Source organism: Pholis gunnellus (assembly GCF_910591455.1).
Source record: "Pholis gunnellus genome assembly, chromosome: 21".
Classification (NCBI taxonomy): Eukaryota; Metazoa; Chordata; class Actinopteri; order Perciformes; family Pholidae; genus Pholis; species Pholis gunnellus.
This window is the reverse complement of record NC_136548.1, coordinates 5,593,788-5,620,272: the sequence shown is the minus strand read 5'-3', so window position 1 is coordinate 5,620,272 and position 26,485 is coordinate 5,593,788. Positions and strand designations below refer to the sequence as shown.

Genomic DNA, 26,485 nt, shown 5'->3' with positions numbered 1-26,485 from the left:
CAGTTTTCTTTCCTGGAATCCAGCACATTTTTGCAAGAGTCGATGTGGGTCTATGAAGGGAGGCTTGCCTGAGAGAGGTCCAGCTCTACCTATCCTGATGGTCATCTCATCAGAGTCCAAGTGTTGGAACGACTGCTCGTCTGTCTTCTCTTTGGCCAGCTTGGATTCGGGGGGAAGAGCCAAGGCTGTGTGGGGGTCAGCGCCTACACCCTGTGGATAGAGACAACAGGGGGTTACAGTCCATTTTATGAACAGAAGATCGGAGGCAAACCTTCGTTTTATTGGTCCCGTAGTTTCCCGTTTACAGTATGAGAATTTTCCTAATCTAAAAAACGGGCTGTTATGTAACAGTTTATTCCTAGAAAATACCTCAAAATGGCGACACCATATGCATTCTAGGAAGACGTGTTGTGATCTTTTACAGAGGTAAAAGTAGCAATACCTCAGTGTCAAAATACTCGCATTAAAAGACAGCAACTTGTGAAATATATTCCTGTTTTAATATTGTTATTGATATGGATGTATGCACCATGTAAGCACAAAAGCAGTAAAACCGTAAAACTGGATTTGGACACGGAGGAGATGCAGACGCAGGTCACTGAAGACACTTTGTAGAAAGTAAATCAGCAGCAGCTTTTTTTTAAAACTTTTGTACAATGAGATGCTTTAAAAGTTTGTTTAATTTCCTGGTGATAAAAGTGGTTGATAATCAGTGCACTGCACAACACCATTACCTGACACTTAATCCAGAACAAAGATCACATTTGAACACCCACAACAAGTGAAAAACAAATCTGAGCAATGAATCAGCGGCACAGAAAATGGCCAATCTGATGAAAACAGAGACCCTGCGTATTCAAGAGCAACCCATTAGCTGAGTAAGGGATTAAAAACATCAGCATCGATACTTCCTCTCCCTTCATGACTGCAACATCTACATTCCTGTCCGGTCACAGGTTAAGTACTGGGAGAGCTGGTGTGCGTCACAGAGCACTGAATGTCCCATGTGTTCTTGGAAACCACTTCAAGTTATGTGAATAGTTTGTACACGTTATTCATTTTTCCTTCATTGCATTCGCACAACATGCTCAAATGATTCAAGGAGAATATTGACAATGGCTGTTTTCCATTTTTTTAAATTAATTTCACGATTGGAATAGTTGCAAAAATAATTGGGGTTGTTGCAAAAAAATATTTGGGGTTATGTTATTCAAAAATTTCAGATTCATGTCTGTGGCCATCCCCTAATATCAGGATTTGGGTACATTGAGATAAACAATGATGGGAAACTTTGTAGAAAAAACATGATGTAAATATGAACCTTTTAATGTCAAAGTGATAACAGCTTACAACAAAGTCATCTAAATTAATAAAAAAAACAACATACAAAGCGCTTCTTCATAAAATATATCAACCGCCCCCCAAGACAGTTAATCACTCGATGCACCTTTTGCAGCAATTAGAGCCGAGGGTCCGTGTGGATGGGTCTCTATGAGCTTCGCACATCTGGACGCTGTCATTTTCCCCATTGTTCCCCACAAAACTGATTAAGCCCTTCAGATGCAACCAGAAGGGCTTAATCATTTTTGCGGAGAAGACGATGCAGCTGCAAACTCTCGATTTGAGTGACATCTGGGTCCCTGCAGGACATTAACGTGTTGTTTTGAGGCGATTCCTGTGGAGCTCTGGCTTTATAAAAAGATTTTTTTCAAAGGACTACATGGACTTATTTCAGGGGTTTCTTTTCATAATTCCACATTCATATCAGGAATATAAATTAGGAAATAAAAGTCTCCTGAATTTATTTATAGATGTATCGCCTTGTTTATTTATTTCAAATCCATATTTATGTATTTCATAAGCATATCTATTTGAATAAAATGGAATTCCATACACATTTGTTTCAATTAGTATTTGTCATTCCTGCTCTGTGGTGATGACTCACGCCAGCAGCAATGAGGCGTATGAGAAGGATGCAGCCCTTACGCGGCACAGGGAGAGAAAGAAAAAGAAGATGAGGAGGTTTGCTGAGGCATAATGAGGGAGGTGGTGCATGACATTTGGGGATGATGTGGTGACATTGTTGTGCTGAAAACACTGAATTCTGCATTCAGCCTGACCAACAGGCACAATTAGACATGTTCAACATTTCCCAAGGATTCATGTGCTAACAGTTTGCATGTATTTTACAAGCTGTTACTACTTCATAATTGCAATGCTTTGATCATTTTCCATCTTCACTTACTTCCGTGATCATTGCATGCATCTGTTACTGAGAGAACAATATACCATCTCTATGTACTGTGTGTAGGTATGGCTGAGTAAGTGTGTATTCAGTTGAATATGTGTGTGTGTGTGTGTGTGTGTCATTACGGGACAGTTCATGTACCGTCTCGAGGGGACATTATTAACCCGCGGTGACCTTTGGTGACGGCCCACGATGCAGTCTCATCAGCAGGTCCAAGCTCACCACTAAAACACCTCCAGCAGCGGTCTGGCTCTGTTGATCGCTGAAAGTCACCTCCCTCTCTCTCCTACTCTCTATTGAACTCAAGTCTAGTGAATCGCACTTTCACATCTGAGCCGTTTGGTCATCTTACTGCAATCGGCAGGCTTCCATACGAATAAGTTTGATCACACCACGGAAAGAGACACGTCTATTTGTTAATATTATCAAAAGAAAAGCTGCTCATCATTCACTCCGAATCCAGTTCGGTCACGAAAGAAGAAAACAGTAAGTGTACAAACAATTCCATGGAGGGGAAGTGGGAAAACGGTTTGCCAGAACTTCTTTGAGGTCAACCGAAAGTTCTTCACCAAAGTCTCCAAACCCCTCTCCCCCTTCCGGGTTTATTCTTTGGCAACCGCCCCAGCTGCAGCTCTTCTGGCCAACCGGTACCTGTCTGCTGTTTTCGTAGACTTCTGGGGCCAAAATATTCTTCTGGAGGTGGGAGTTGAAGACCTCGCGGACGGGGGCCTCAGCCAGCAGTCCCAGTTCAACTTCACTGCACGCTTGGGTTTACCAGCTCTGTCTTTCAGCCTCCCCGACCATTTGATCCAAATCACCACCAGGTGTTGATCGGTTGGCAGCTCTTCTTCCTTTCTTCACCTGAGTGGCCAAGCCAAGCGGCAGATCTGGTGATACGACCACAATCACCAATCTTTGGCCTAGGGTGTTCGGGTACCAAGTATAGTTGTGAACTGCCTGATGCTCGAACACGGTGTGTGTTATGGCCAATCCTCTCACCCTGGGCCACACTGGGGAAGAGCCCAGCTATATCTAGTTGATACCGATCCACCTCGCCGCCAGAGAGGTGACATTCCACGTCCCTAGAGCCAGTCTGCCTTGCCGGGGGTCGGCACACCAAGATCCCCGCCTCTGCCAATGGCTCCAAGTTCACATGTGTATGCGTATAATGTTAAATATATGTTGGCTATTTGTAGTTAACTGACAATTTATCAATATGAACTATAAAAGAAAATCTACAAATGCTACAAAAAACTTTCTCTGGCTTTTAAGTGAAGCAATCACAAACTCTTTCTTTTACCAGATCACAGTTTTGGACACTGTCCCAGCTGGAGGTGTTGGTAGTGGAGGCTCACTGGCTCTCTTAAAAAACAGTTTCTCTGAATACATAGGGCTGATTTTTATTTTAAAAACATGAAACAGCACGCAGAGAACTGGTTGAAATATAAAAGTAACACACTTTTAGTGTGGGTTACTATTTCACTGGCCAACTGGTCGATGTCTCCACCCACTCGTTCTCGAGGCCTGAAGAAACGATGCCTATGGTACAGATCTTCATGTGCTTTCGCCGGACTCGATATGAAAGTACTCCAGCTATCTGATGTTTGCGTGATTCATTCTGTGTGAAAGCTGCAGCAGGACAGACATCTCAGAGGACCTGTCACAGTTTGACAGGGGAAGACAAGAGTTGAGAAAGAGGTGGGGAAAAAAAGTAAATGTGGCAATGTGGCAATGTCGCATCCATCAAAAACACAGTGAAACACATTTCACACACTCAAGCTCACAGTGTACACACACACACACACACACTCCACTTGTATACTCTCATTTATACACTTCAGACTTCTGACCGAGCTCAATCTATTTGATTGTGGAGACCAACTTCGTGAAGAAGCGCTAACCCTCACATATCAAGCAAAACGTTGAGCAACGTGTCATAATGTCAAATGCCGCTTCGCTATGTCTGCATAAAGTCAAACCGGTTTTAGCTCGCACACCTGACCAGACTGGCAAAAGTTGAAATGGACCCGACTCTAAGCAAAACCAACAATGAATTGATCCAGGATAATATATTCAAAAGGTGTAACGCACAGAGCCACGGGTCACGTTTGGCAAACACCAACAAACCACTTCATCCACGAGACAAACGTGAAAGACTTTTTTCAGCGTACATGGACGGGACAAAAACGACCGAATGGACGATGGATCAGTCCATTGGGTGTGAACGGCCTTCTCTGCATAGCATCACAAAGATGTTCATGTACGTCTCTGCAGGAGAGCAAATTACTGCAACTTCAAAAGTATTGCCGATCCAGCCAACGCCCGACTACAAAAACATCCAATGATCCATGTCGTTGCATTTAGTGTTGAGTTGATCCCAACGTTCAGAACAAACAGGATGGAGGGATGATGGGTTGCTGATGGGGACATTCCTTGGTGCCTTGCAGGTGCAGACTAACAAACATGATGACTGTAAAACAGCTGCAGAGATAATCTGATGATGTGTAATTTGCCAGGTTGTATGTTTAGCAATGTAATCGCCTGTTTTTCTGCTGCAAATTAGCAGCTGAGGATCTGTTACCTCCCATTGCCAGACTTACCGAGCTCCGTGTAGCATTTTGCTTTGAGTATTAACATTTGGAAACCTGGATGTAGCAATTTGCTTTGCTGTGAATTTGATTTGACGAATTCATACCTTTGAAAGGTGCACCTCGGGTTTCTTTTTAGTTTGTTTTTCCATCGATTTGGAGTTTTACAGTGATTTTATCAGAGTGCTTTTGCCAACACCGATTTGTGTACCGACTCTAAATGGTAGTGTTTAAAGTGAGCATCCAATTCTCACCTTTCAGCTGACAGGGGTCACGAGGACTGTTATTAGAGCAGGCACCCGACACTGTAATCACCACAGAAATTCAACTCTTCACAAAGCCGGAAAAACAAATGCATCACAGACATATAAAGAGGAGAGACCTGTGATGCACTCCCCTCTTTCATTCGCCTTTTTAATGAAATCATTTGCATATGAATAAATGGTGAACCTCGCTTTGTTTCACCCAGCAGATTACCAGTCACTCTGTCATCCTCCTCGCTGATGGACAATGCAGCCAATGATGTCGGCCACAGAGGCACGACGGTTCAACGGCCTTTTCTACTCCGACTGACCATCCGACATTTAGAAATAATCAAGGATAGGATACAATGAAACAGCAGGCCTTTTTTCCTTAACATCCCATTTTACCTTGGGTAGCAGCTTGAGCATTAATATGCAAATATATACAACAGGTTTCAGGGAACTGCAAAAAGATTAAACTCAAAAACACATCTGGGGTCAGTTATGGATCACCCCATTTAGCTTCACTCCTTAAGCGATCATCCCCGAAAGCAACGATTATTCAGTAAAGTTTAAAATGGAGATGTGAGGCCTGTCGAGGCGGCTTAAACTATCATTAGGACATAGACGGAGCAGTTAGGGGCCAGGCAGGGAGGATAAATGACTCTGTGCCCGAATGACTCAGCGTGTCTCTCTTGATCGATCAGAGGGATGCTGAGAAAGTGTCCGGTACCGGAAAACACCAAGTCAGATCCAGAACATCCATTTCATCTGCATCTATTAAGCGGTGTTCAATCCCCTCGTGCAATCAGTCGTCCCAAGCTCTATCTCGTTAAAGTTTACAAGATTCCAAACAAACGGAAGGAGTCTCGGTCTGTATGTGTGTCTGTCCTTCGATATTCTCGACAGCCGCTAATCCGATTGACCTCACACTTGGCGAGTGTTTTTGCTGACCGAGCAAGAAAAAGCAATGTCGAGTGTGAAGTCGTTTGGATGAGCAGTTCATGAGAAAGATGTAAGAAGAGGCGATGTCGGAGGCCAAGCATTCGGCCCCTTCTGATACAAGTATGCTTTGAACGGGCGCTGCAACATAAAAAGGCATCACAAAGGTTCGACTTCTAACAACACTAAAAATAAAGTAAAAATTGCCTTTGCATGTCCAAAATTGTAATAACTTTGGTAGAACTTGGCAGATAAACAAATAAAGGGAGATTAAAGAATTTTGAGAATTTTGGCTACACATACTGCCAAACCCCAGGAACTACGTATTTGATGTCGGATTAACTAAATTAGAAGTATTATTAGAAGTATACATTTCGATTCAACGTCATAGAAATATATCTTATCTGAGAACGGCTTTACAAAACTAAGCTACAAACCTAAACGAAACACCCAACTACAGAGCTAAAGCAAGACCAAAAGCTAGCTGGTGCAATAGTTTCAGCCGCCTAAAGCATTCTGTTTGAACAAATAATTAAGTTTCTCGCTGACAACATGTCATCACAAAGAACCTTTAAGACCTTTCTACACCACACATCACAAGAAACTGTGAGATACCCGATTTCTTCCACTCTTTCATGCTTTCCCCTTTTAATGTGTGCAAGCTCAGACCCACACTGTGTAATGTTTGGATGCTAACAAGTTACAAACAGTACGTAGCCTCGGCTTTCTTACCACCAAGAAGTAATAACATTTAATATGTTCATCATGTCAATGTTGGATTTCCCCTCGCAACTTAGCAAGAAGGCAACCTGTGGCTAGAACACGTAAAGTGTCAATTAAGTATGATGGCTTTTACATGTTTTTCTTCTTTCATTTACTCCTTTGCGTAAACAATGTGCTTTTGAAAATGAACGTGTAATGTTTGGACATTTATATTTGCAAAAGCTGTGGTTGATTAGTGCGGTGCTGTGGGTGCTACGGTAATGATTCTCTAGTTAGACACTTCCCAATAGCTGATAAAAACTCATTTGTCTTCATGCTGGAGGTGTTATCCCCAATGGCTACTTAAATCAGCGCTAACATATAAATGCCATGGCATACACACACACACACACACACACACACACACACGCACACACATAAAGTAGCAACCGGGTGACAGATAGTGAGCACGCATCAAAAAAGGAAAAACAGCACAAAAATGGCAGACAAAAAGACAGATATAGTCTGACAACGGTAAGGGGGCGTGGCCCTCTGTCGTTGTTGAGCCGGGGAGGAGGGGCCAACTTTGAAAGTTGTTTACGAGCCGCTAACGACAGATTCTTCTCATTCTGCCTCTTATTTGGAATGAAGTGTATTCTAGTGACTCGTCTCACACGGAAAAAGCCAACTGTGAAACTATTTGTTCTTCTTTTAAGCATTGAGTTTTGAACTGTTCTTTCACAGGAAGAAGATTTAATGGACAGCGTCCTCCAAGTAACTCTAAAAGTCTCTTGACTTTACAATGGTGTGAAATGCACTGTCCTATAAAAGTAATTAAAAGTAGTTATTATTGGTAATAATGTTAACGTTTAGAAACAGAACTACATTACATTACATTACGGCTAGTCATGTTAGCTCTGTGCTATGGTCAGGGTTCAGGTTACATTGCATGTAAAGATGTAACAAACAAGCATGTGACACTTTGCTTTGTCAGTATCAACAGTATCACAACGTGTTACCGTGTTCACTTTTGGATAAGTGCAATATCTACTAACATTATATAGCAAAACAGCTTCTCATAGCAAATCTGCATTCATTAACAGCATGATAATTAAAGCTTAACCAACAAAGCACATGCACAGGAAACCCTCTAAGTGCAGTGTTATTGTGGAATGATAAAATGTTCATCATAAATAGATCCACATCAGGACGACGCCAGACTGTCAACTCTTCCTTTTTTCTACAATTAATGTGAGCGTATAGGATCACACACACACAATATTTTTTTAAAAGCAGACATGTCATTATTGATCAACACATATGGCCCCCTGACCTATGACGACATGGGTCTGTGTGTATACTGTGTGTGTGTGTGTGTGTGTGTGTGTGTGTGTGTGTGTGTGTGTGTGTGTGTGTGTGTGTGTGTGTGTGTGTGTGTTTGTGTGCATGTGGGCCGACATCCTGCCAGAAAAAATGAGGTCTCCTGGTCTGGCATTCAGCTCTTAATTAAGAGTTATTAGACTGCTGGTGAAGTATTGTGTGACATTAACACCTAACACACAGAGGCCCCCCGCACTCACGCGCGCACACACACACACACACACACACTCTTACGTACACATCGGTGTGTGTGTGTGTAATAAGGTGTGGATCCTGTTGACATCTTGAGTGGGGATGGTGATAATGATGATGATGTCAAACCGACATCCTGCAAAGCAACTGGTCCGGAGACATGATGAAAGGCACACCTTTCAGGGAATTAAAGAGATACTCCACCAAACATTGCAATCAGTTTGAACTGGAGGGAATCTAAGCTGAATGCTGGGGAAACTTTCCAAGCCTATAGGCAGTGTGTGTGTGTGTGTGTGTGTGTGTGTGATACTCAAAAGACAGACTTTCAGTGGGGTATTCCCTCAAGATTTTGCGAGAGGTTCTTACAGAGAACTTTTATTGTGAAGAATTTATATAAAAATATGTTAAGCGCCAAATTAGCGGCGTTTTGTGAGCAGCTATTCTTCAATAAAACAAGTCTAATAGTGCAGGGAGGAAGAGTAAGCGGCACATAAACAGGGGGGCTTTATTGTGAAGTATTTATAGGAAATGAATTGACAGAACTGTGTTAGCAGCTATTGGATGACAAAAGCCGCACTGAAAACACAAGTGTAACCCTAGACTTAGATATATATAAAAGGAATAGTTCAGCACTTGGGGAAAGCTACGCTAAGCTAACTGGCTGCTTGATTTAGCTTCATATTTAGAATAGAGACACGAGAGGGGCATCAATATAATCATAGAACTCTCATTACGAAAGCAAATTTATATATTTCGCCCAAAAAATCAAGCTCTAAGCTATAAAAGAAGGAGAAAATGACATTTTAACAAATAAATTTAACTTTTTTTAGTGGAAAAAACATATTAGACACAAATAATTTTTTGACATACATGTCTGTATGAGTTCATTTAAAGCTTTTTTTTTTTGATAGACGAAGTTAATAATTATTCATATTCCTGTTCTTCTGTAGTCTCCAATGATGTTGAAACATTGATTTCCCTTCGAACAATATTGTAAATCTTTGTTTTAATTTTCTGAATACGTTTTGCAGATAAAGGAAAACAACAAAATGAGTGCATGCAGTATTTGTAGAGTAGAGACTGATCCTCAAAATGTTTCAGCGACATACAACCTCAAATGTATGCGGTACATCTTTTTCACTGGCAGAAAGCGTTTTTCATCGAACTCCCACCATTTATTTCATGAGTGTAAATCGGTAAATCAATATGTCATGATTTGATAAGTAGAAAATAAAATGTGCAGCAATTCATTGGTGTGTAGGTGCTCCTCTACTTGTGTCAGAACAGCTGCCTCTGTGTAAGCGATCGACGTCCCTCCGGGGAGGAAATATTGGCATCAAGGCTTCTTATTAATATTTCGTCCTCACATCAGGCCCCATGCACTAAAGTATAGCCACTCAGGATCAAGTGTCATTTCAAACCATCGCTGTCATGAATAGGACGGCTCGGTTCCAATCAGCATAAGTGGCTGTTTTGATCTGCACCAATCACTTCCTGTACTTTATTGTGAAAATCAAATCTTTGTTACAGAAAGCGAAAAAAGAAAGAACTGCATCATCTTACTATCTATATCTATAGATTTATATCTTCATTTTATGGTATTTTACATACGTACCAGTCGGACCCGGCGAGGATCCAACACGGAAAATAACTGTTGTTTTTCGCCAACACTAGTTGGAAATGTGTAAGGGGGCGGGTGGTTCGGACACTGTGCGGTGACTCATCGAGCACTTTGCATGAAAAATCCTCGCCAGGTTTTAAATTAAAAAAGACAAAGTGGTAAAACATCTCTTCCCTTTAAAATGTGCCGCTGCCGAGCACTCCCATCTCTTTGATCTGCCACTTAACGCCTTTCCACTTCTCAGGCCTGACAATGAGAGAGAGAGAGCTGGAGAGTAAATTAAAGGAAAAGCTTGAGAAAGCATAAAACGATTAAATTAAAAAAAAGGAAGTACGGCCTTTTAGCAAACACGCGCCAGGGACCGGGTAGACAAGGCTGTTATAATGAATGAGTTTCAGGAGCTCCGTGTCTTCCTGAGAAACACTTCCTGTTGTCTTTAGAACATGTTTTCTGTGGTCGGGGGGGGGGGGCAAACATGTAGGTGTGTCCAATCGACTTTTTCATACAATACTGATAGTCGATTTAAGTCGATGTCGCCGTGGGAGACAAGGGGTCATTTCCCAGTTTGAGTTCAACTTAATCTTCAAGAAGCTACCTAAAATCTTCCTCCTAAATACTTCTTCACCATCAGGTCCTAACCCACATTACTATAGCTAAGAAAGGACGGGAATGTGTAAGAATGTGTCTGCAACGCGGCCCCGGAGGAGTGTTTTCACACACAGACACACATGAAACACACGCGGTGATGCAATCCTCCTGCTAAAGGGCCCCGGAGGAAAGAGAAAGATCAAGAAACCGAGTCAGAGAGGGGCCCCGAAGGAGTACACATGTCGGTTTATGCTTTCATGAAATAGTTTATCAATGTCTGTGTGCTGCTTGACAAAGTGTACTCAAAGTGGGGCAGATGGAAAGAAATTCAGTTCAGAAGGATCGTGAGCTACAGCTGAGTCCCTGGTGACCACGAGGCCCTTTTCCACTACGGGAACCTGACTCTTTGTCTGGTCTTCTTTTTTTTAGGGAGGATGGTCTGTTAGTAGTGGAATAAAGCGCCTTACTAGTATAATAAGCAGTCAAGTACAGCCAGTGTAGCTTCATGCAAATTACACGTGTGTTTTTGTACGCATCATCCTGAAATGTTGACGCTAATTAATGAGGGTAAAATGTGATCCTTGTTCTCGTTCCCGCGGTGGTCCTCTCGAGATCCTCCTCTGCCCTGGATCTGAACCTGCAGCTCAGACTCAATCTGTCACCACGCTCGTGTCCCTCGTCTTGTGATGGAAAACACGCGGCTCGCCCAACCGATATTTGAATAGACAGGGAAAAACATGAGCGGCGGAGACGAATGACAAAACAAGCGCTCTGTGACAGCCAAACGACGGGGCGATAGTGAAACGCAGAGCGACTTGACAGGTTTACGCAGGACTCGGATATCTGCAGGACTCGTCTCTATCGCACATTAAGAAACATCATTCTGTGGAACAAAGAGACTGTCGACCAAATCCCCGTGTCATCGTTCCCTTTAGATAAGAGTTACAAGAATTACCCATCAGTCATTGCGCCTCGCTGGAGCGTTAGCAGTCGGCTATGCGGGCCAAAACCAACATTGAAGTTAAAGCTGCGTGTAGCACGGCTGTGGTAATACTTTACAGATGGTCATTTCACATCATGACTGTGAAGACTAATTAGAGGATGGAGTGGAGAATTCAAAAGGATATTTCAGTTGATGAATATATTGTAAAACAAAAAAACTACCTCCAGCCACAGAGACCACTCACACGCGATAGCCTTCTCATGTTTCCTACTTTCCACTTGTTTTGTCTTCCTGCAGCAGCCTCCTCGACAGCCCCGGATGCACGTCTGCAGCTTTTGACTTGAGCACACACGTGGACAAAAAACATCCTTGAGCACGCTCACGATACTTCACTCACACTCTCCTCCTGACGAAAGACACGTCTCATCTCTTAACGGCAAACAGTTGGACTCGTCCACAGTCACATTTCCGTTCTCGTTTGTCAGAGTCTTCTGCACTCTCTTTATCCACACCGACACGTCACACTTACTGCGACAGATGCAAGGTAGTTGTTTTGCATTTAAAAAAAAAAAAAAGAATGATGCGAACAAATGGTTGCATCATTGCTTTCACAATGATGCAGCCAGCACAATAATAGAGGGAAGAGGCGAAGACGTGACGGATCTCGACTCTGCCAGGTAATTTGTTTCTACGTTGATCCCATTCTGTCAGAGCCCTCTCTTCATTTCTTCATCAGTACCTCATCTGTTTTCTCCCCCCTATCAATTACAAGGAATATTTGAACAAAAGAATTCCACCTGAAAATCGTTAGCGCGAACTAAATTTAGCTCGATGCGGCCTTGAAAATCGTGACAATGATGACACAGTAACAAATGTTACTGCTCAGATACATTGACACTTTCCTTTTTTGAAGCCTTTAGAACGGGCAGATATCACGTCGTGCAATATCTACCACTTATTATGAAAAATATATCTTGTTTCCTTGTATTTTACCTCGTTGCATCATTTTGTCTGCGTGCTGATTTATTTTGTTAGATCTCGTTCTGTCTGCAGTGCCTGGTGAATGTATGTATGTAATGTATGTAGGATAAATCATACAAGCATGCGAACACAACTGCACCGCGGGACAAAATGAGAATGAGGAAACAAGGTTTTATTTCACTAGAAAACGAGATTGGAGCAGCAACTTCACGTCAGGTCACTATCGTAAGCTTTTCAGAGCTAATTGAAGCGCTACAGTCCTTTCTTTTTTCTATTTCTTCTCTGCCCTCGAAGCTCCTTTTATCTATTTCTATGATAATCGGGTCATTACGAAGATCAATACATAGATCGATGAAAAGATCACTTGTCGAGTCTTCAAAGTCAATTTATGTTTGTACGCATTCAGTACGGACAAGATAGGGCATTTATTGTTCATTGTCAACGGACCAAGGATGATTCTATATTTTAAAAAGGGTTACTAATGACACATGATTTAGATATTTTCGTGTCTTTGGGGAAATTCGAGATTAAACGGGAGCGAAAGTTATCAAGTGAATAAACAGGTTTGTCTGCAGTAATTGACAGCAGCAGCAAAGAGAACTGCAGCAAATTAAAACACATAATATCGTCCCTTCACTGAAGCACCACCACCATTGCAACACAATCAATATCGTAGCCGTACATATATTTTTTTAAACACAATTTCGTCCTTTTGCTTGATTTGTGTTTTTCGTGATTTAATGTCTAGCATCGGATGTAGTCCAGTGAGTTGCGATCGAAGCAGTGCATCAAATGTTCAACAGGCCTGCTTTTTATTTTTGTAAACGCACTGTAAATGTCTTTAAGGTCACATGAAATGGTACCGTTGCTTCCTTAATGGGATGTATTTCCTGTTGAAACAACACAGGAAGGGATTATGCTGGATTATATGGGATGGAGGGTAGAGGCAGGAAAGACTCCTGAGTTGGCGACACGGTTGTTTGATTACAGAGTCGGTCCTGAGGTCTAACGATGCCGACACTATAGCGCTGTATACGTTTCATTTGGTTGTAATAACACAGAGCGATGGACTTTCTTTTATGTGCCTTGTTTACAGATTAAAGTCATAATCCTCAATTCAAACTGTGATTTTGGTACTACTCATTGTCTGTTGGGTGTCTATCTATGTAGTATTTTTCATTGTTAGAGGCACCAATATTAGTGATTCATTAAAAATGTGTCTACAAATCAAGCGCATCAGTTTCAAATATAGCAGGGAGGGACGGATTAAGAAAGCAACTATTGCACAGATGCAGTAGTTGCTTGAAGTCACGGATGGTACACGTTGACAGCGGAGAGAAAAGTGCAGGAGCACGGCGTCCCTGCACTGAGCTCTCAGCGAGTTTCTTTGGTGGCCTGAGTGAGCCACTCAGCGACCCGCTGGCCACTTTGTCTGATTGAAGATAACAAGTTCCAGACGAGAGCGCGGGGGGGGGGGGGGGCAAGTAGGAGGGCTCGAGGGCGGCTTTGATCTGACAATACCTTCACCATCAAAGCACCGCCGAGAGCATGCACTCGGAGCAGATCTGTGTGTGGGCTGAAAGGGTGCGCGTCCCGGAGAAGAAACACCATCCACCACCAGGGACCCTCTGTCCTAGTCCGTGGACTAGTCTCTGAAGAGTGCAAACTGGCTTAGAGAACTGTTGAGTCACACCAATACTGCCGGCTACTTTGCCATGCAAAAAAAAAAAAAAGCATGCGACGGGTGCTACATTTTGATACTTGCTACGGGCGACAAAAACAATCCCGTCCGGACGCCACTGCGCCTTAATCTCCCGCCTGTCTGGAAGGAAACAGTTTGGCACAAACTGGGTGTCCTGAATTGGCAGCAACGGTGCCGAGTGCAATATTTGTGAGAGGAAAATAACTGTCAAGAACGCCAACACCTCAAAACTAATGATGCACTTAGTGGTGCTCGGTGTTGACCTGAAGCAAGAAGGGCCGTCAAAGGTTTGACTTTAAGGGTCATCGGAAGAGCAAACATGTAAAACTGTCCTTTTCATAAACACGCAAAACACTTAGAGATTCTATCTGTATTAGCCCTGTCTCCGAAAAATCAGGTTCCCAAAGCTGCATTGTGAATTACATTTTGTCGTGGATTATGTTGGATGTTGAAGTCGAATGAGTCGGTGGAAGTCAACGTTGGGAGGCGGTCGGGGGATGGACAGACTCCCCGGAGACTGATACTTCTTTATCATGCATGTCATTTCCCCGGATGTGACGTCTAAATGAAAGTTTTAAGGGATTAGATGGAAACCACTGACAGACAGTCTGAGAGGTGGGACACAGTGTCTCCTGCTCTATCTGGGTTACACAGTCACGCTCTGGATTAACAGGAGTTTGGGATTTCATCCAACTTGGTGGAACAGTAACGAAAACGGTGCAAAAAGAAATGTACTGCACGTTTTTACTGCAGAAAATACTGCTAAAATGATTGGGATTGTTTTATACTGAGCCTGAAAATATCTCACCCGGGGTGCATCAGTAAGTGTTTATTTGGGTTCTGAACAGAAGCCATTATTACATGACTCCAGAGGTTTGGAAGCCCCCTGAGTATTGAAGCAGTTTGCCGTGTAAATCACTTAATAGCACTGTCTGTATACTTCTTTTGCTGCATGAATTAAAGGGAGACTTTTCTGCACTCAACAATGCAACACCACAGAGAAGACTATGGATTTTAAATAATGTTCCCATGGCGACGCGGTCCCCTCAGAGACGTGAGTGAGAATACAGAGAGTTTGTAATAAGGGTTATGGAGATGCTATCACGTCTTTTACACACAAACAGACACATCCTGAAGAAGCTTGTTTTATTTTTGTATCTCAGTCTCAAGTGTTTTCAGCTCCGAGCCGATAGTTTATCTCTCCGTATTGCAGTTACGGTCTTGCTCTCTCTCTCACACACACACACACACACACACACAGTCACCACAGCCCCTCCTGTTATCCGCTTGGGGGCCACTGAGTTTGGAAGGTGACATTTCAAAGGGGAATGATTATTCAAAAAAGGTAAGCCGGACGGCAGCCAGCCCAGTAGGAAAAAACACACACACATACACACACACGCGCACACAGTGGCTAGCGTGCCGCTTGTCATGAGATATTCAGCGTGGAGAATAAGCTCTGTGTCCATGTGGTGAATAAATGAGGTGGAGAACCGCTGTTGGCTGCATGAATCATGGGGCTCCGCTGGACCTTAGTTACCTACAAAGGCTGTCAGCCGCTAACCGCTGAGAAAACACTACTGCTTCAGTACACACACACACACACACACACACACACACACACACACACACACACACACACACACACACACACACACACACACACACACACACACACACACACACACACACACACACACACACAGTCTACCGTCACCCATTGGGAGAAAATCATCCACATCCTGTAAAACCAGTGAAGGTTGCTTATGTTGCAAGGTTGAAGAACGCTATTGATGGCTGACACATCTGCTCAGTTGCACGTCGTGACGCTGAAGTCATAAATAATGCATCTGAGCTTGTTATATTAGCTATATTAGTTATATAGCTACGGAGGAAAACACAACACAGGTCTGATATACAAACATGTTGTATTTCACGGTATTCCCTTGTTAAATTGCTTGGTAGGGTGGCATTAACGTCGATAAAGTCAAATAGCTGGTTGTTAATGCAAATGTCAGGGGTCCTGCACAACAAAATAAGATATGTAGAGGTTAATAGCCCGAGGTTCACCCTGGAAATGCAAAACTATACATCCCTCCCAAACATGTCTGGTAGCTGTAATCCACCAACCAGAACATATTCTCACACCAACGCATCAAATAATGCAGCTGGGTCCGTGGCAATAAGCTTCAACCTATGACACTCTACGCACCCCTCTAGTGTCAGTTTTGCAGGTCTGAGTAACGGCATGTGAATGTACGCTCTTTACATGCTCTGTGTCTCTTCAAAATAAACTTGTGTCTTGTGGGTCGCATATACATTTAATGTTGTGAAATGATAGGTAAGGTTTAGGCAACAAAACTACTTGGTTTTGGTTAAAACCAAGTAGTTACAAAATAATGTAACAAGGGGACGTAACAGCGCCGCGTAACAGCGCAACGTAACAGCTCCTCTATTCAAAGCTTGAGGTATTTCCATGTTAAAGAACATCATTGTATAAAATACAATCTTATATTTAAAAAGAACTGCTTGAAATAAAGACCTCAGCCCAGACATGTGCAGTTGATGCTAGCAGGAACATACACATGCCATTTTATCGTGACCACCAGTGCACGACATAACCGATAATCCAAGTTGCCGCGTGTTTTGATATGAGAGCCCGAGTGTGCGTTTGACAAATCCCATTTCATCATGTCACCCTGGAGGATTTAGTCATGGAATGATGGTCCTTTGAAAAAGGAGGCATCAAATATGTATGGCTTTTAAAATGACAAACTCAGGTCATCTGTCAACCCAATGCCATACCGGAGCCCCGGGCTTGTACCTCAAGTCAGATTTTTCCTTCTTTCAAATGGATTTAGATGTTTGTTCCAGTCAATACCCATTGAGGTGAAGCACCTTATTTCCGGTTTGATGGGAGACGTTTGCCTTCAGGGCTTCCTGTCAGAAATGATTGATTTTAAACCAGACCATGATACTTTCCTAAACCCAACCAAGGAATTTCTGGCAGAAAAGGCCTTCTGGCAATAAGCCCTGAAGGCAAACTTCTCTCATGTGCGCCAAACTACGACTCGCGGGGCGAACCGCAGCAAATTGCACTCTATGTACATTGCATTTCTTTAGTTTAAACACAAGATGTTGCTGCATTGTAAACAACTATTTAACCTTTGAAAAAGTATAATGCCAGAACACCAGTTGCACACTTTGCACATTTGGGTTTTCTGGTGTAGAAACACAGATTTTCTTGTGTAACTGGTTGAAAACTATGCACTCCTTATATTTTTCTGTGCATGGCCCACAATCAACAAGCAATTCAGCTGGCCGGTGAGTCCAGCGTAACTACACGTCTCGCTGCCACACATGAACAAACGAGTCATCATTTTGGTGCGTTCCAAAGCTTCTGTTGGACACCTGAGAAACATTTGAGCTGTGATCTTATCTCGTGTATCCAAAACAATTGGAATGAGATTAATTTTCACCTAATTACTTCACCCTACAGGCGGCAGCTTCCTGTGGTTCCTTTAAAAAAAAAAAAGCAATGGCACAGCATGCTATCATTCAATACCGCTCCAATGGTTTCTAATTTATACACTAACACATTGAGAGGCAAGGATTGTGATTAAAGGGAGGAATGTTTCTTAAATGTTTCAATATAATTATGAGGTCAAGGAAATATTATACTGACAGTTTCTTTTTTTAGAGCCCTTAGGAGGTATTTTAATTACATTTCGACCAATTAATACAATAAAAGCCAATCATAAGACCATCCAGTTGCAACAGAAATTGAAAACTGGCCTGATTGCCATGACGACTTGTGGTCCGTACCGGCTGCCTTCAAGCTGGCCGATGAAACGGAAGAGTGAAAAGTGGCAAATCAATTGCAGCAATCACCACCTCCTCTGTCCCTATTTTTATCTCCATTTATTTTGAGTCTATCTATTTCCCTCTCACACACACACAGGCACAGCGGGAGAAATGAGCCGCTGTCTAATGACGTGAGCACACTGAGAGGTGGTCCTGATGTGAGGCAAAGGGCCTATTACTAATGCATTGACAACTATCTTCCTCCGACAGACAAACCCTCTCTCACCTGGACAGCGGCAGCACAAACCTCACAAGGCTTTTTTCAGACGCATTGCGCCCAACGACGGGTGTTTTTCTCGTGCCTAGGCACCTGGAAGTGCAATTCGCCCGTCTTCTGCCATTATATCATTATGCATTCGAGGTAGGACGACACAAATCGCGGGAGAATATAGCCGAGGTTCACACAATTGATGAGGCTCAGGTTTGCGTGAACATTCCTCTGTCTCCAAAAGGCAGGTGCAGCTGACGCAGGTGTGTGGTAAAGAATCGAAATGAAACTTTTATTTCCCCGTGGTTTTAAGGGACGTTCACAGACAGAGTGAACACTCAACTGAGCTGCACTGAACAGCATGACATGAAAAATACAGATCGAACGTCTAAAGTGTGCAGTAAGTAAGTCATTTCTCTCGTAAATTTTACAAATAGTGGGGAAAAAGCCTATTTCTGTCATCTTGAAATTTGTCTGAAGGTGAACTATCTCACCAACTAAACATCAAATCCTAACAGAAATGTTTGGCACTGTGGCTTAAAAAATGAACGAATGGATCATCTTCATACTTCTTTGCATCCACGGAGTCACAGCCTACCAATGAACCGTCGAGGTTTATCTGAGCAGGCTGGCAAAACGGTGACTGGGCTTCCGTCTTTAAGGCTCCGTAATCAGCGTGCGGTCGAGGCAGCCCCCACCTGCTGATAGCATGATTAGCTGCCGCTATAGGTAATCAGTTGCTGATTACATGGTGAGCGAATGCACACTGAATGAAAGCGCCTTGGAGTTCTTGTGCCTAAATGTGGACCGCACAGTCACAGATGGCCACGGTACTTGAACAGACACCTGCACACACACACACACACACACACACACACACACACACACACACGGGAAGAACTGCAAAAATAAAAGTTGCGTGAACTGAAGTCTGATCAATGTTATCAAGTGACGTCACTTAATGCCACATCATTTTCCTCGTTACACAAGCACATTCAAAGCACTTCCAATTGAACGTTTTAGAACACAATTGACATGATCATATTAATACGGTACAATTACTGACCAAAGGATTGATTTGTACACATCTGATGCATTACTCACAATCACCGGCACAAATTACAGTCGCCTGTAATACAGATCATGGGTTGAGATCATCTTTAATATATTTTGTTTTAAACTCTTTGGCCAACTGGTGGTTTACATAACAGCCATGATGTAACATGTCAGGTTTTTCTCAATGATTTCACTCGTATTTTAAAAGTATATATAAGGCATACTCATGTTAAAATGTTACTTACTACACCTTGTTGTGCGGACAGTGTTGGGAAAAGGAGGAGAGGTGGAAGTGTGGAAAGACGAGAGGCGGCCTACGTGATGGATGTAGACACAGCGTCGGGGGAATAACGGCGGGGCCTGCAGACACTCAGTCACAGACACGCGCATTATAAATGGGTCGGCTCAACTTGACTAGGCAGGTAGTCAATGCGTGACTGTACAACACTCCAGGGGCTTTCTTAATCAGGCAGTCTCATGCAATACTCTCGACTGGCTGCAGGACACTAAAACTAAACGGACAATTTGATCGTTTTCAATCGAGTTTTAACCTTTAAAGCTTAGATTAAACACAGCTTTTAGAAAAGAATTAAAGACCTTTCCAAGGCCTTGACCACATTAACATTCTAAATTGGCCCCTTTTGTATTTCCTGTTGTAACGTTTGTTAATAATGCAGTAGCTGAAAGGAAGTGATCTCGGATAAAGGCTGTGACCCTAAAACAGAATGAAAATTAAAAGCTCTGCAGGTTTTGTAGTGTTGTTTGTTATATACTTTATATGCTATATGTCTTTATTATAAAAACTAATACAAAAACGGTGGTTGCTATTCAGAAATGTTTGCAGCAGGCATTTGATACTTGCACTTTCAAATGTCACACGTCTGTGTCTGAACTTTCTTGAGAATGCTTTTATCCAAAGCGCTTGACAATTTGCCTCTCAATTCCGCCACTCACACACGGTCACCCACCGAGCTCACATGCAAGGCACCGGTCTTACCATCGGGACACACTGGGGTTCAGCGCCTCCACCATAGAGCCCTCGACATGTGAACAGGAGGACGCAGGAGTTGAACTTTGCGAATAGCGAAACATGTTCTCGGCCAGCCGGGCTGTAGCTGCCAGCAGCGGAAGATTCCCCGTCTGGCACCGTCTGTGGTGGTGCATTAAATGCCAGACACCCCGGGCAAAAACATGATGTTTCATGCACTGCTCAATTATGAGATTTTGCTTTCCAACAAGTGGAAAGAAAGCATTCAAAATACATATTCATGTGTTCATTTTACTACTTTGTCTATATTTGCATCTCAAGATTTCTACCAAATTCACCAAAAGTTAGTATTAGATAATTGAAGCCTCATTTGGATATTTTCATATACAATTGAATTAAACTTGTTATACAAATGTAATTTATCAAACGGGGAAGATTCATGGTGATATCTATCTGTTACCATTATCTACTCTATTAACCTGTAGTGTCTACAAAATGCATCATATTTTCCAATACATCATTTTTAACGGCTGTTTTCTCAAAAGTATTCTTAGAAAAATGTTCTCAGAAATCTCCACTTCATTAGCACTTACATACCTATCTATATTCTGAAAGTTTGCTCATATATCATTCAGTCTGATTTATAAAACCTTTAATTCCTAAAACACGATTCAAAGACTGTTGACGGTAATTTCTGATTCATGGCGTGACACAAAGAGATATCCAAAGTTCACTCTGTAAACACCTTTAGCTCTATAATACGTCAACAAAATGAAACAAGATATTTGAAACGGTCTTTTATTCACAACTAAAAAGTTAATGCCTCATTTGCATATTCAAACATACAATTTCAGAAAACTTGTAATTCAAAAAATACTTTTCTTAATGTAAAGTAATCAACTGCGGAGGTTTCATAGTGATATCTATTAGTCCAAATGTTTTCCCTATTCACTCGTGTCTCCCCTTTAAAGAGTAGAACCAAATGAAATGTAAGGTTGTGTTTTACACCTGATAATAATAATAATAATGTTCTGAAAAGGTAACAATAATATATCAAATCCACACAAGGCAGCTTCCTTGCCTCTCTTAGTTGCACTTTTGAAGCCACTGCATGTCAGAGAAGTCCTGTCGAGTAATTGCTCCTTGGTTTTCTTAGAAAAAAGAAGATGATATATTTCTACAATTTGCCCTGAGGAGCAAACACACATTCTGCCCACAGCACTGTGACGATGCACAGCAGCACATCCCTTCTATTGAGGAATGAAAGCAAACAATCAAGCGGCAAGCAATTTCCCCCCGACGGACATGTAGCCAAAATGATGCTCCTTCAGACCTCCTCCAGGGTTCCACGATGTTACGAAATGCTTCTGAGGAATATTGAGCGTTCAGTGTGGGGATGGCGTATCAGTGTTTCGCCAGCATCATTCATTAAACATACTCGCACAAAGAAGCGCTCGACAGAACGGCCAGACGCCTCAGATAAGGAAGACACCGCTTGTTCACGAAGCCGACATAAATCTCCATAACACCGGGGAGATAACGAACCCGAGAGGCAATGTGTACTCATTTGGCGGTCGCTGTGCTCCACTATGCGCGACGCCGGAAGCCGGGCCACCGGTGACGTACTATTGGGGGAAGGGGGGGGGGGGGGTCAGAGGAAAGTAATGATGGTTCAGAGATGCAATTACAGTGGCTTCACTTCACAAATGCAGGTGGAAGAGTGAGTCAAGGGCACTGACTGGAACAACACAAGAGGGACAGAAGAAAGATGAAAGCCTCCGTGGCCAATCACAACGGTGAATAAATATATGTGGACCTACAAAAGACTGTAAATAGATATTGTATTTATTCATTAAAGAAATGTTAATGGAAGACGCATTAGCACGGGGCACAGAGAGGCCTTTAAAGGGCTCCATACTGGGGCGTATGCATTGCTGCATATATAAGAGCCTTGAACACAGAGTGATTAATTGGAATATTGGTGCTAACAGGTTTGTGACAGGTGCGCCAAGAGGTCTTCTGCCGGTGCCATTCTTCTTGGTTAGAAAGTGTCCGCATGGATTTATGTGACTAATGGAATTATGTAAATGTGTGAATGCGTGTGTTTGTGTGCGTGTGTGTGCGCGCACCTGTGCACTAGTGCGTGTAAGCATGATTGAGAAACACAGATAAGGATACGTTTTGGTAAATAGCACGGCCATGTTCATTTCCATGAAAGGAGAAACAAGAAGTATTCAAAATTTTACAACAAAAATACGTCGTTTGTGATTGCCGTCCAGAGCATTTGTGTGGAACGTTATATTACTATTTTTATTTTTACAAAATGTTCAGGCCCTTACCTAACGATTCGGTAATTCACCTTCTGTCAGTAGATGGGGTCTGAAACGGCGATGAAAACAAATGTAAACATACATAAAAAATCCTGTGAATGTGACTCCAGTGCATGTTGCCCTACATGCAAACCAAAGAGACATAATCTTAAAAAGCTTCAAGACAAACTTCCACACGAGGCACCTTTTTTGAGGCTCTTATAAATCATTTCTTACCTCCAAATATTTTGGTTTAAACATTGGAATAAATCCATTTCCATCCGAACATTTAAGACAAACTGAAATAGCAGCTAAAGCTACACTGACATAATCAACCACCCAGACCTCCTCCCTCTACTGATTGCGGCTCTATAACAAAGTGACAGAGTCAGCATTCCTACGGCGACTAAAGGGGTTTGTCACTTGATTGTAAACATATGTTGTTTGTTGGCCATTTGCTGAATCGATAGCCTCAACAGTCTCAGAGTGCTACCTAGCGTCACATGTATCTTCAAGTGCCACAAAAACAAAACCCCCGTTAACAAACCAGAAACTAGCGCAATGAATTATTGAGTCGAGTCCCTTTGATACTATTTCAAGCTGAGTCGATTTTATATGTTGTTGAAAAGTGCGCAGCCAAACCGGGCCATCAAAATCTGCAAAATGTAGGACATCGCTGCTGTGTCCAATTCTTTCTTTTTCATGCAGACATATAAACATTTCCCTATTCGCATTACAATCTCTCCTGCTGTGTATCTTTGACCATCTCTATCACACGCACACACACACACACACACACGCAGGGATGCAGGTGAGGAGAACGGTTCTCTGCGGCTCGGTGTGCTCACGCTGCAGGGTTTATAAGTGTCATTCCCAGTGGGGCCACTCGTGTTAAATATGCATGCACTCGTGATAGAATAGAGCTCATCAAATTGCATGTGCCACATTATCAGAGCACAGTTTGGTTGAAATAGGTCAGATAAAAAAAAAGAAGTCAGACACGTCGGGTAAGAACCCCCCCCCTTATCTGTCGAGCGAGATTTCCGGTGCGAGCGATTGGGCGCTCTAATGGGGGACGGGAGAGCTCAGTGCAGTTTTTAAAGGGAGTTATAAGTACGCTAAAATTCCAAGCGGTGATCGCAGATTACTCCCTGCAGGTCACAGGGTTGTCAGACTTCTTTGGATTAACTTCGCAAGTTAAAATATGGCCTTTATAAGTGACGCTACATGGACTAGTTGTTTTCTTTCTTTTTGAAGTGGGTGCACCAATCTTCTATATTCCAAAGTGTAAAAGAAGAAAAGAGACGCAGCGTTATTTCAGTCGGTGGGCATCATGGTGACAGTCCACCGGCCTTGTAGGTGTGTTCAGACACACAACGTGAGGCGAATTTAGAGACCGCAAAGTCAATAGGAGCTTTGTTACACTCTCCTCTCACTGCATGTCTGCCTCTGGTATGCAGGATATTGAACAAAGCCAGAAATACCACTAAAAAAATCTTTAAAGAACTGCAGGATCTACTCAGAGTTCCTTTAATTGGTTCAGTCATTGATCGCTCAACTGCTTTCCAAAGAGTTGTTCTTAAAGTGGCACTCTACTAAAGTCAGTCAAACCGGCATGGGGAGTGCTACTTCTCTGTGGCTTCGATGTGCCTGCAGAAATGATCCAATGCTGTCAACATGACATTTATAACATTAATATATTGGTGAGTATAATATAGCAATAGAAATATATGTATGTTCTCTGGTGTCACAGAGAGATCTTGAAGTAATAACTGATTATTTAGCATCACAACACACTGCAGTTTTAACTGCTTCTTGACTGTTCGATCGATCGACTCATGTCCGCAAGCACGCACGCACGCACGCACGCACGCACACACACACACACACACACACACACACACACACACACACACACACACACACACACACACACACACACACACACACACACACACACACACACACACACACACACACACACACACACACACACACACACACACACGTTACAGCGGTTAGGAAATAATTAGCATGAATATGTACATTGCTTACACGGATCAATCCTGCTACCGTCACATGTCTTCTATCAACAAATATAGTTTATAACAAACCGGACTTACCTAAAAATGCATATATATATATATATATATATATATATATATATATATATTTAAAATAATTGCTTTATGGGAAGCGGAGGCTCCAGTGTTTTGCAGGGCTGGACTCAAACTAGGGATTCAAATGCAGGATATCTTGTCTTATGGAGTAAATGACTGTACATATAACTCAACAGACCAACTTGTAACTAAATGACATCATCGTGCTTTTACGTATCACTGTTGTTATTCTTGTCAAAATCTTGGGTCCTCATCAATAAATCTGCCAATATGAAGTCGATCAGATGAAGGGTTGTCGGGAAATCCAAAGGCAGACATACAGACGGAAGAACAGACAGAATCCTTCCATTTTAGTTAGATATAGGGTGTAAATAATGTAAATAGCATATGTCAGAGGTACATTTCTGTGCAAATATTTGAATATCAGACTCCCTGAAGTTCCCTGGAAATACATTTCATATATTTACAAATCTAATTTATAACTTCTTTTTTTACATTAAAACTACTGTCTGGTTCCGTATTTAATCATGTTCTATGCGGTATTCTAATAACAAAGACATCTCCTCAAAGAAAGAAGACAAGCAAAGGAAAAGACAAAAAGAGCAATAAACACACAGGCGAACAGAAGAAAGAAAATCAAGACTCTGCTGAATTAAATTTCACTTTCAATCAAAGCTCAGTGAATCATTACTAGGTTGAAGAAGTGTGTCAATCACAGCTAGAAGGGTTAAAAAAATAACACAACAAGACACACATTTTAAACCATTGTTCCTTGATTATGCAGCACCACAACAGAGCGCAGTGAAGAAGCAGGCTGAATTCCATTATATCTCATTATGGATGCAAAGTAATGTCATAAAGTCAACTCAGCCGTTCTGTGTGGAGGTGTAATAAGGAGAGCAGTGTACCGTCAGAACACGAGTAGGACCGGGATCCTCTGAGATACAGGTAACCCACAGACGTGGGAGGGGAAGCAACGAGGAAAGGCAACTAGGCCATGTCTGTTCAGCACTCTTCTCCAATGTGTGTGTGTGTGAGACATATTAAAGAAGGTTTCGCAGACGGTTGTGCTTCAAGCGAGCCAAGTCTTGTGCGCATGACTCCAGTGGGCCTCGATAAAGAGCTTTTAAAGTGTTAACAAATTGATCCCACTGCATCATACGAAACAAATTGTTGGCAGAGGAATCACTAACATGCTCGAGCGACGAGATGAGACTAAATTACCATCTTGCAGTCGTATGTGTCCGCTCAACCAGCCAAGTTGTACTTTACATCCATGTTTGTCCGAACTGTCATCACTTCATCATTTTGTCCTTTTACAAATTGTGATGAATAGCATATCAATTCTTAAGTTATGGCCGGAAATGTGTGAAGACTCAGTGATCTTGACCTGTGACCACCAAAATCTAAGCAATTCATCCTCGTTTCCTTCAAAGAAACCCCCTCCAGGCGTTCGGACGGACGAACACGGACAACAAAAAGAACATGATGCCTGTAGAACGTGATGCCTGTAGAACGTGATGCCTGTAGAACGCGATGCCTGTAGAACACGATGAGTCGAGAGAAGTAGCAGTAATTGAAATATAATACTGAATCTTGCGATGACCCCTTTCCCTCTTCCTACCCCCCGACTGTACTTCCGGGGTGCTTTGCCCACACCACCACCATCTTCACACTCTGCCTTCATTTTTAATCTCACCTACACATCTGTAAAGTTCAGTGGCTGCATCTTGCACGGTTGCGACTATCTTTGGTTGGGTAGTTTAGCTTGCTTCTAACTTCCCTACACCGCTCAGACAAGAATATTATTT

General features: G+C 42.4%; 1 protein-coding gene across 2 annotated transcripts in view; it reads right to left on the bottom strand.

Annotated features, from left to right (window-relative positions):
* The window catches only part of slc39a11 (solute carrier family 39, member 11), a 91,324-nt gene that overhangs the window by 38,917 nt on the left and 25,922 nt on the right, over window positions 1-26,485 (bottom strand). For both annotated transcript variants that reach the window (XM_079182071.1, XM_079182070.1), the window contains exon 5: window positions 69-210. In XM_079182071.1, the coding sequence (XP_079038197.1) occupies window positions 69-210 (142 nt within the window). The remainder of the gene's footprint in view (window positions 1-68; window positions 211-26,485) is intronic.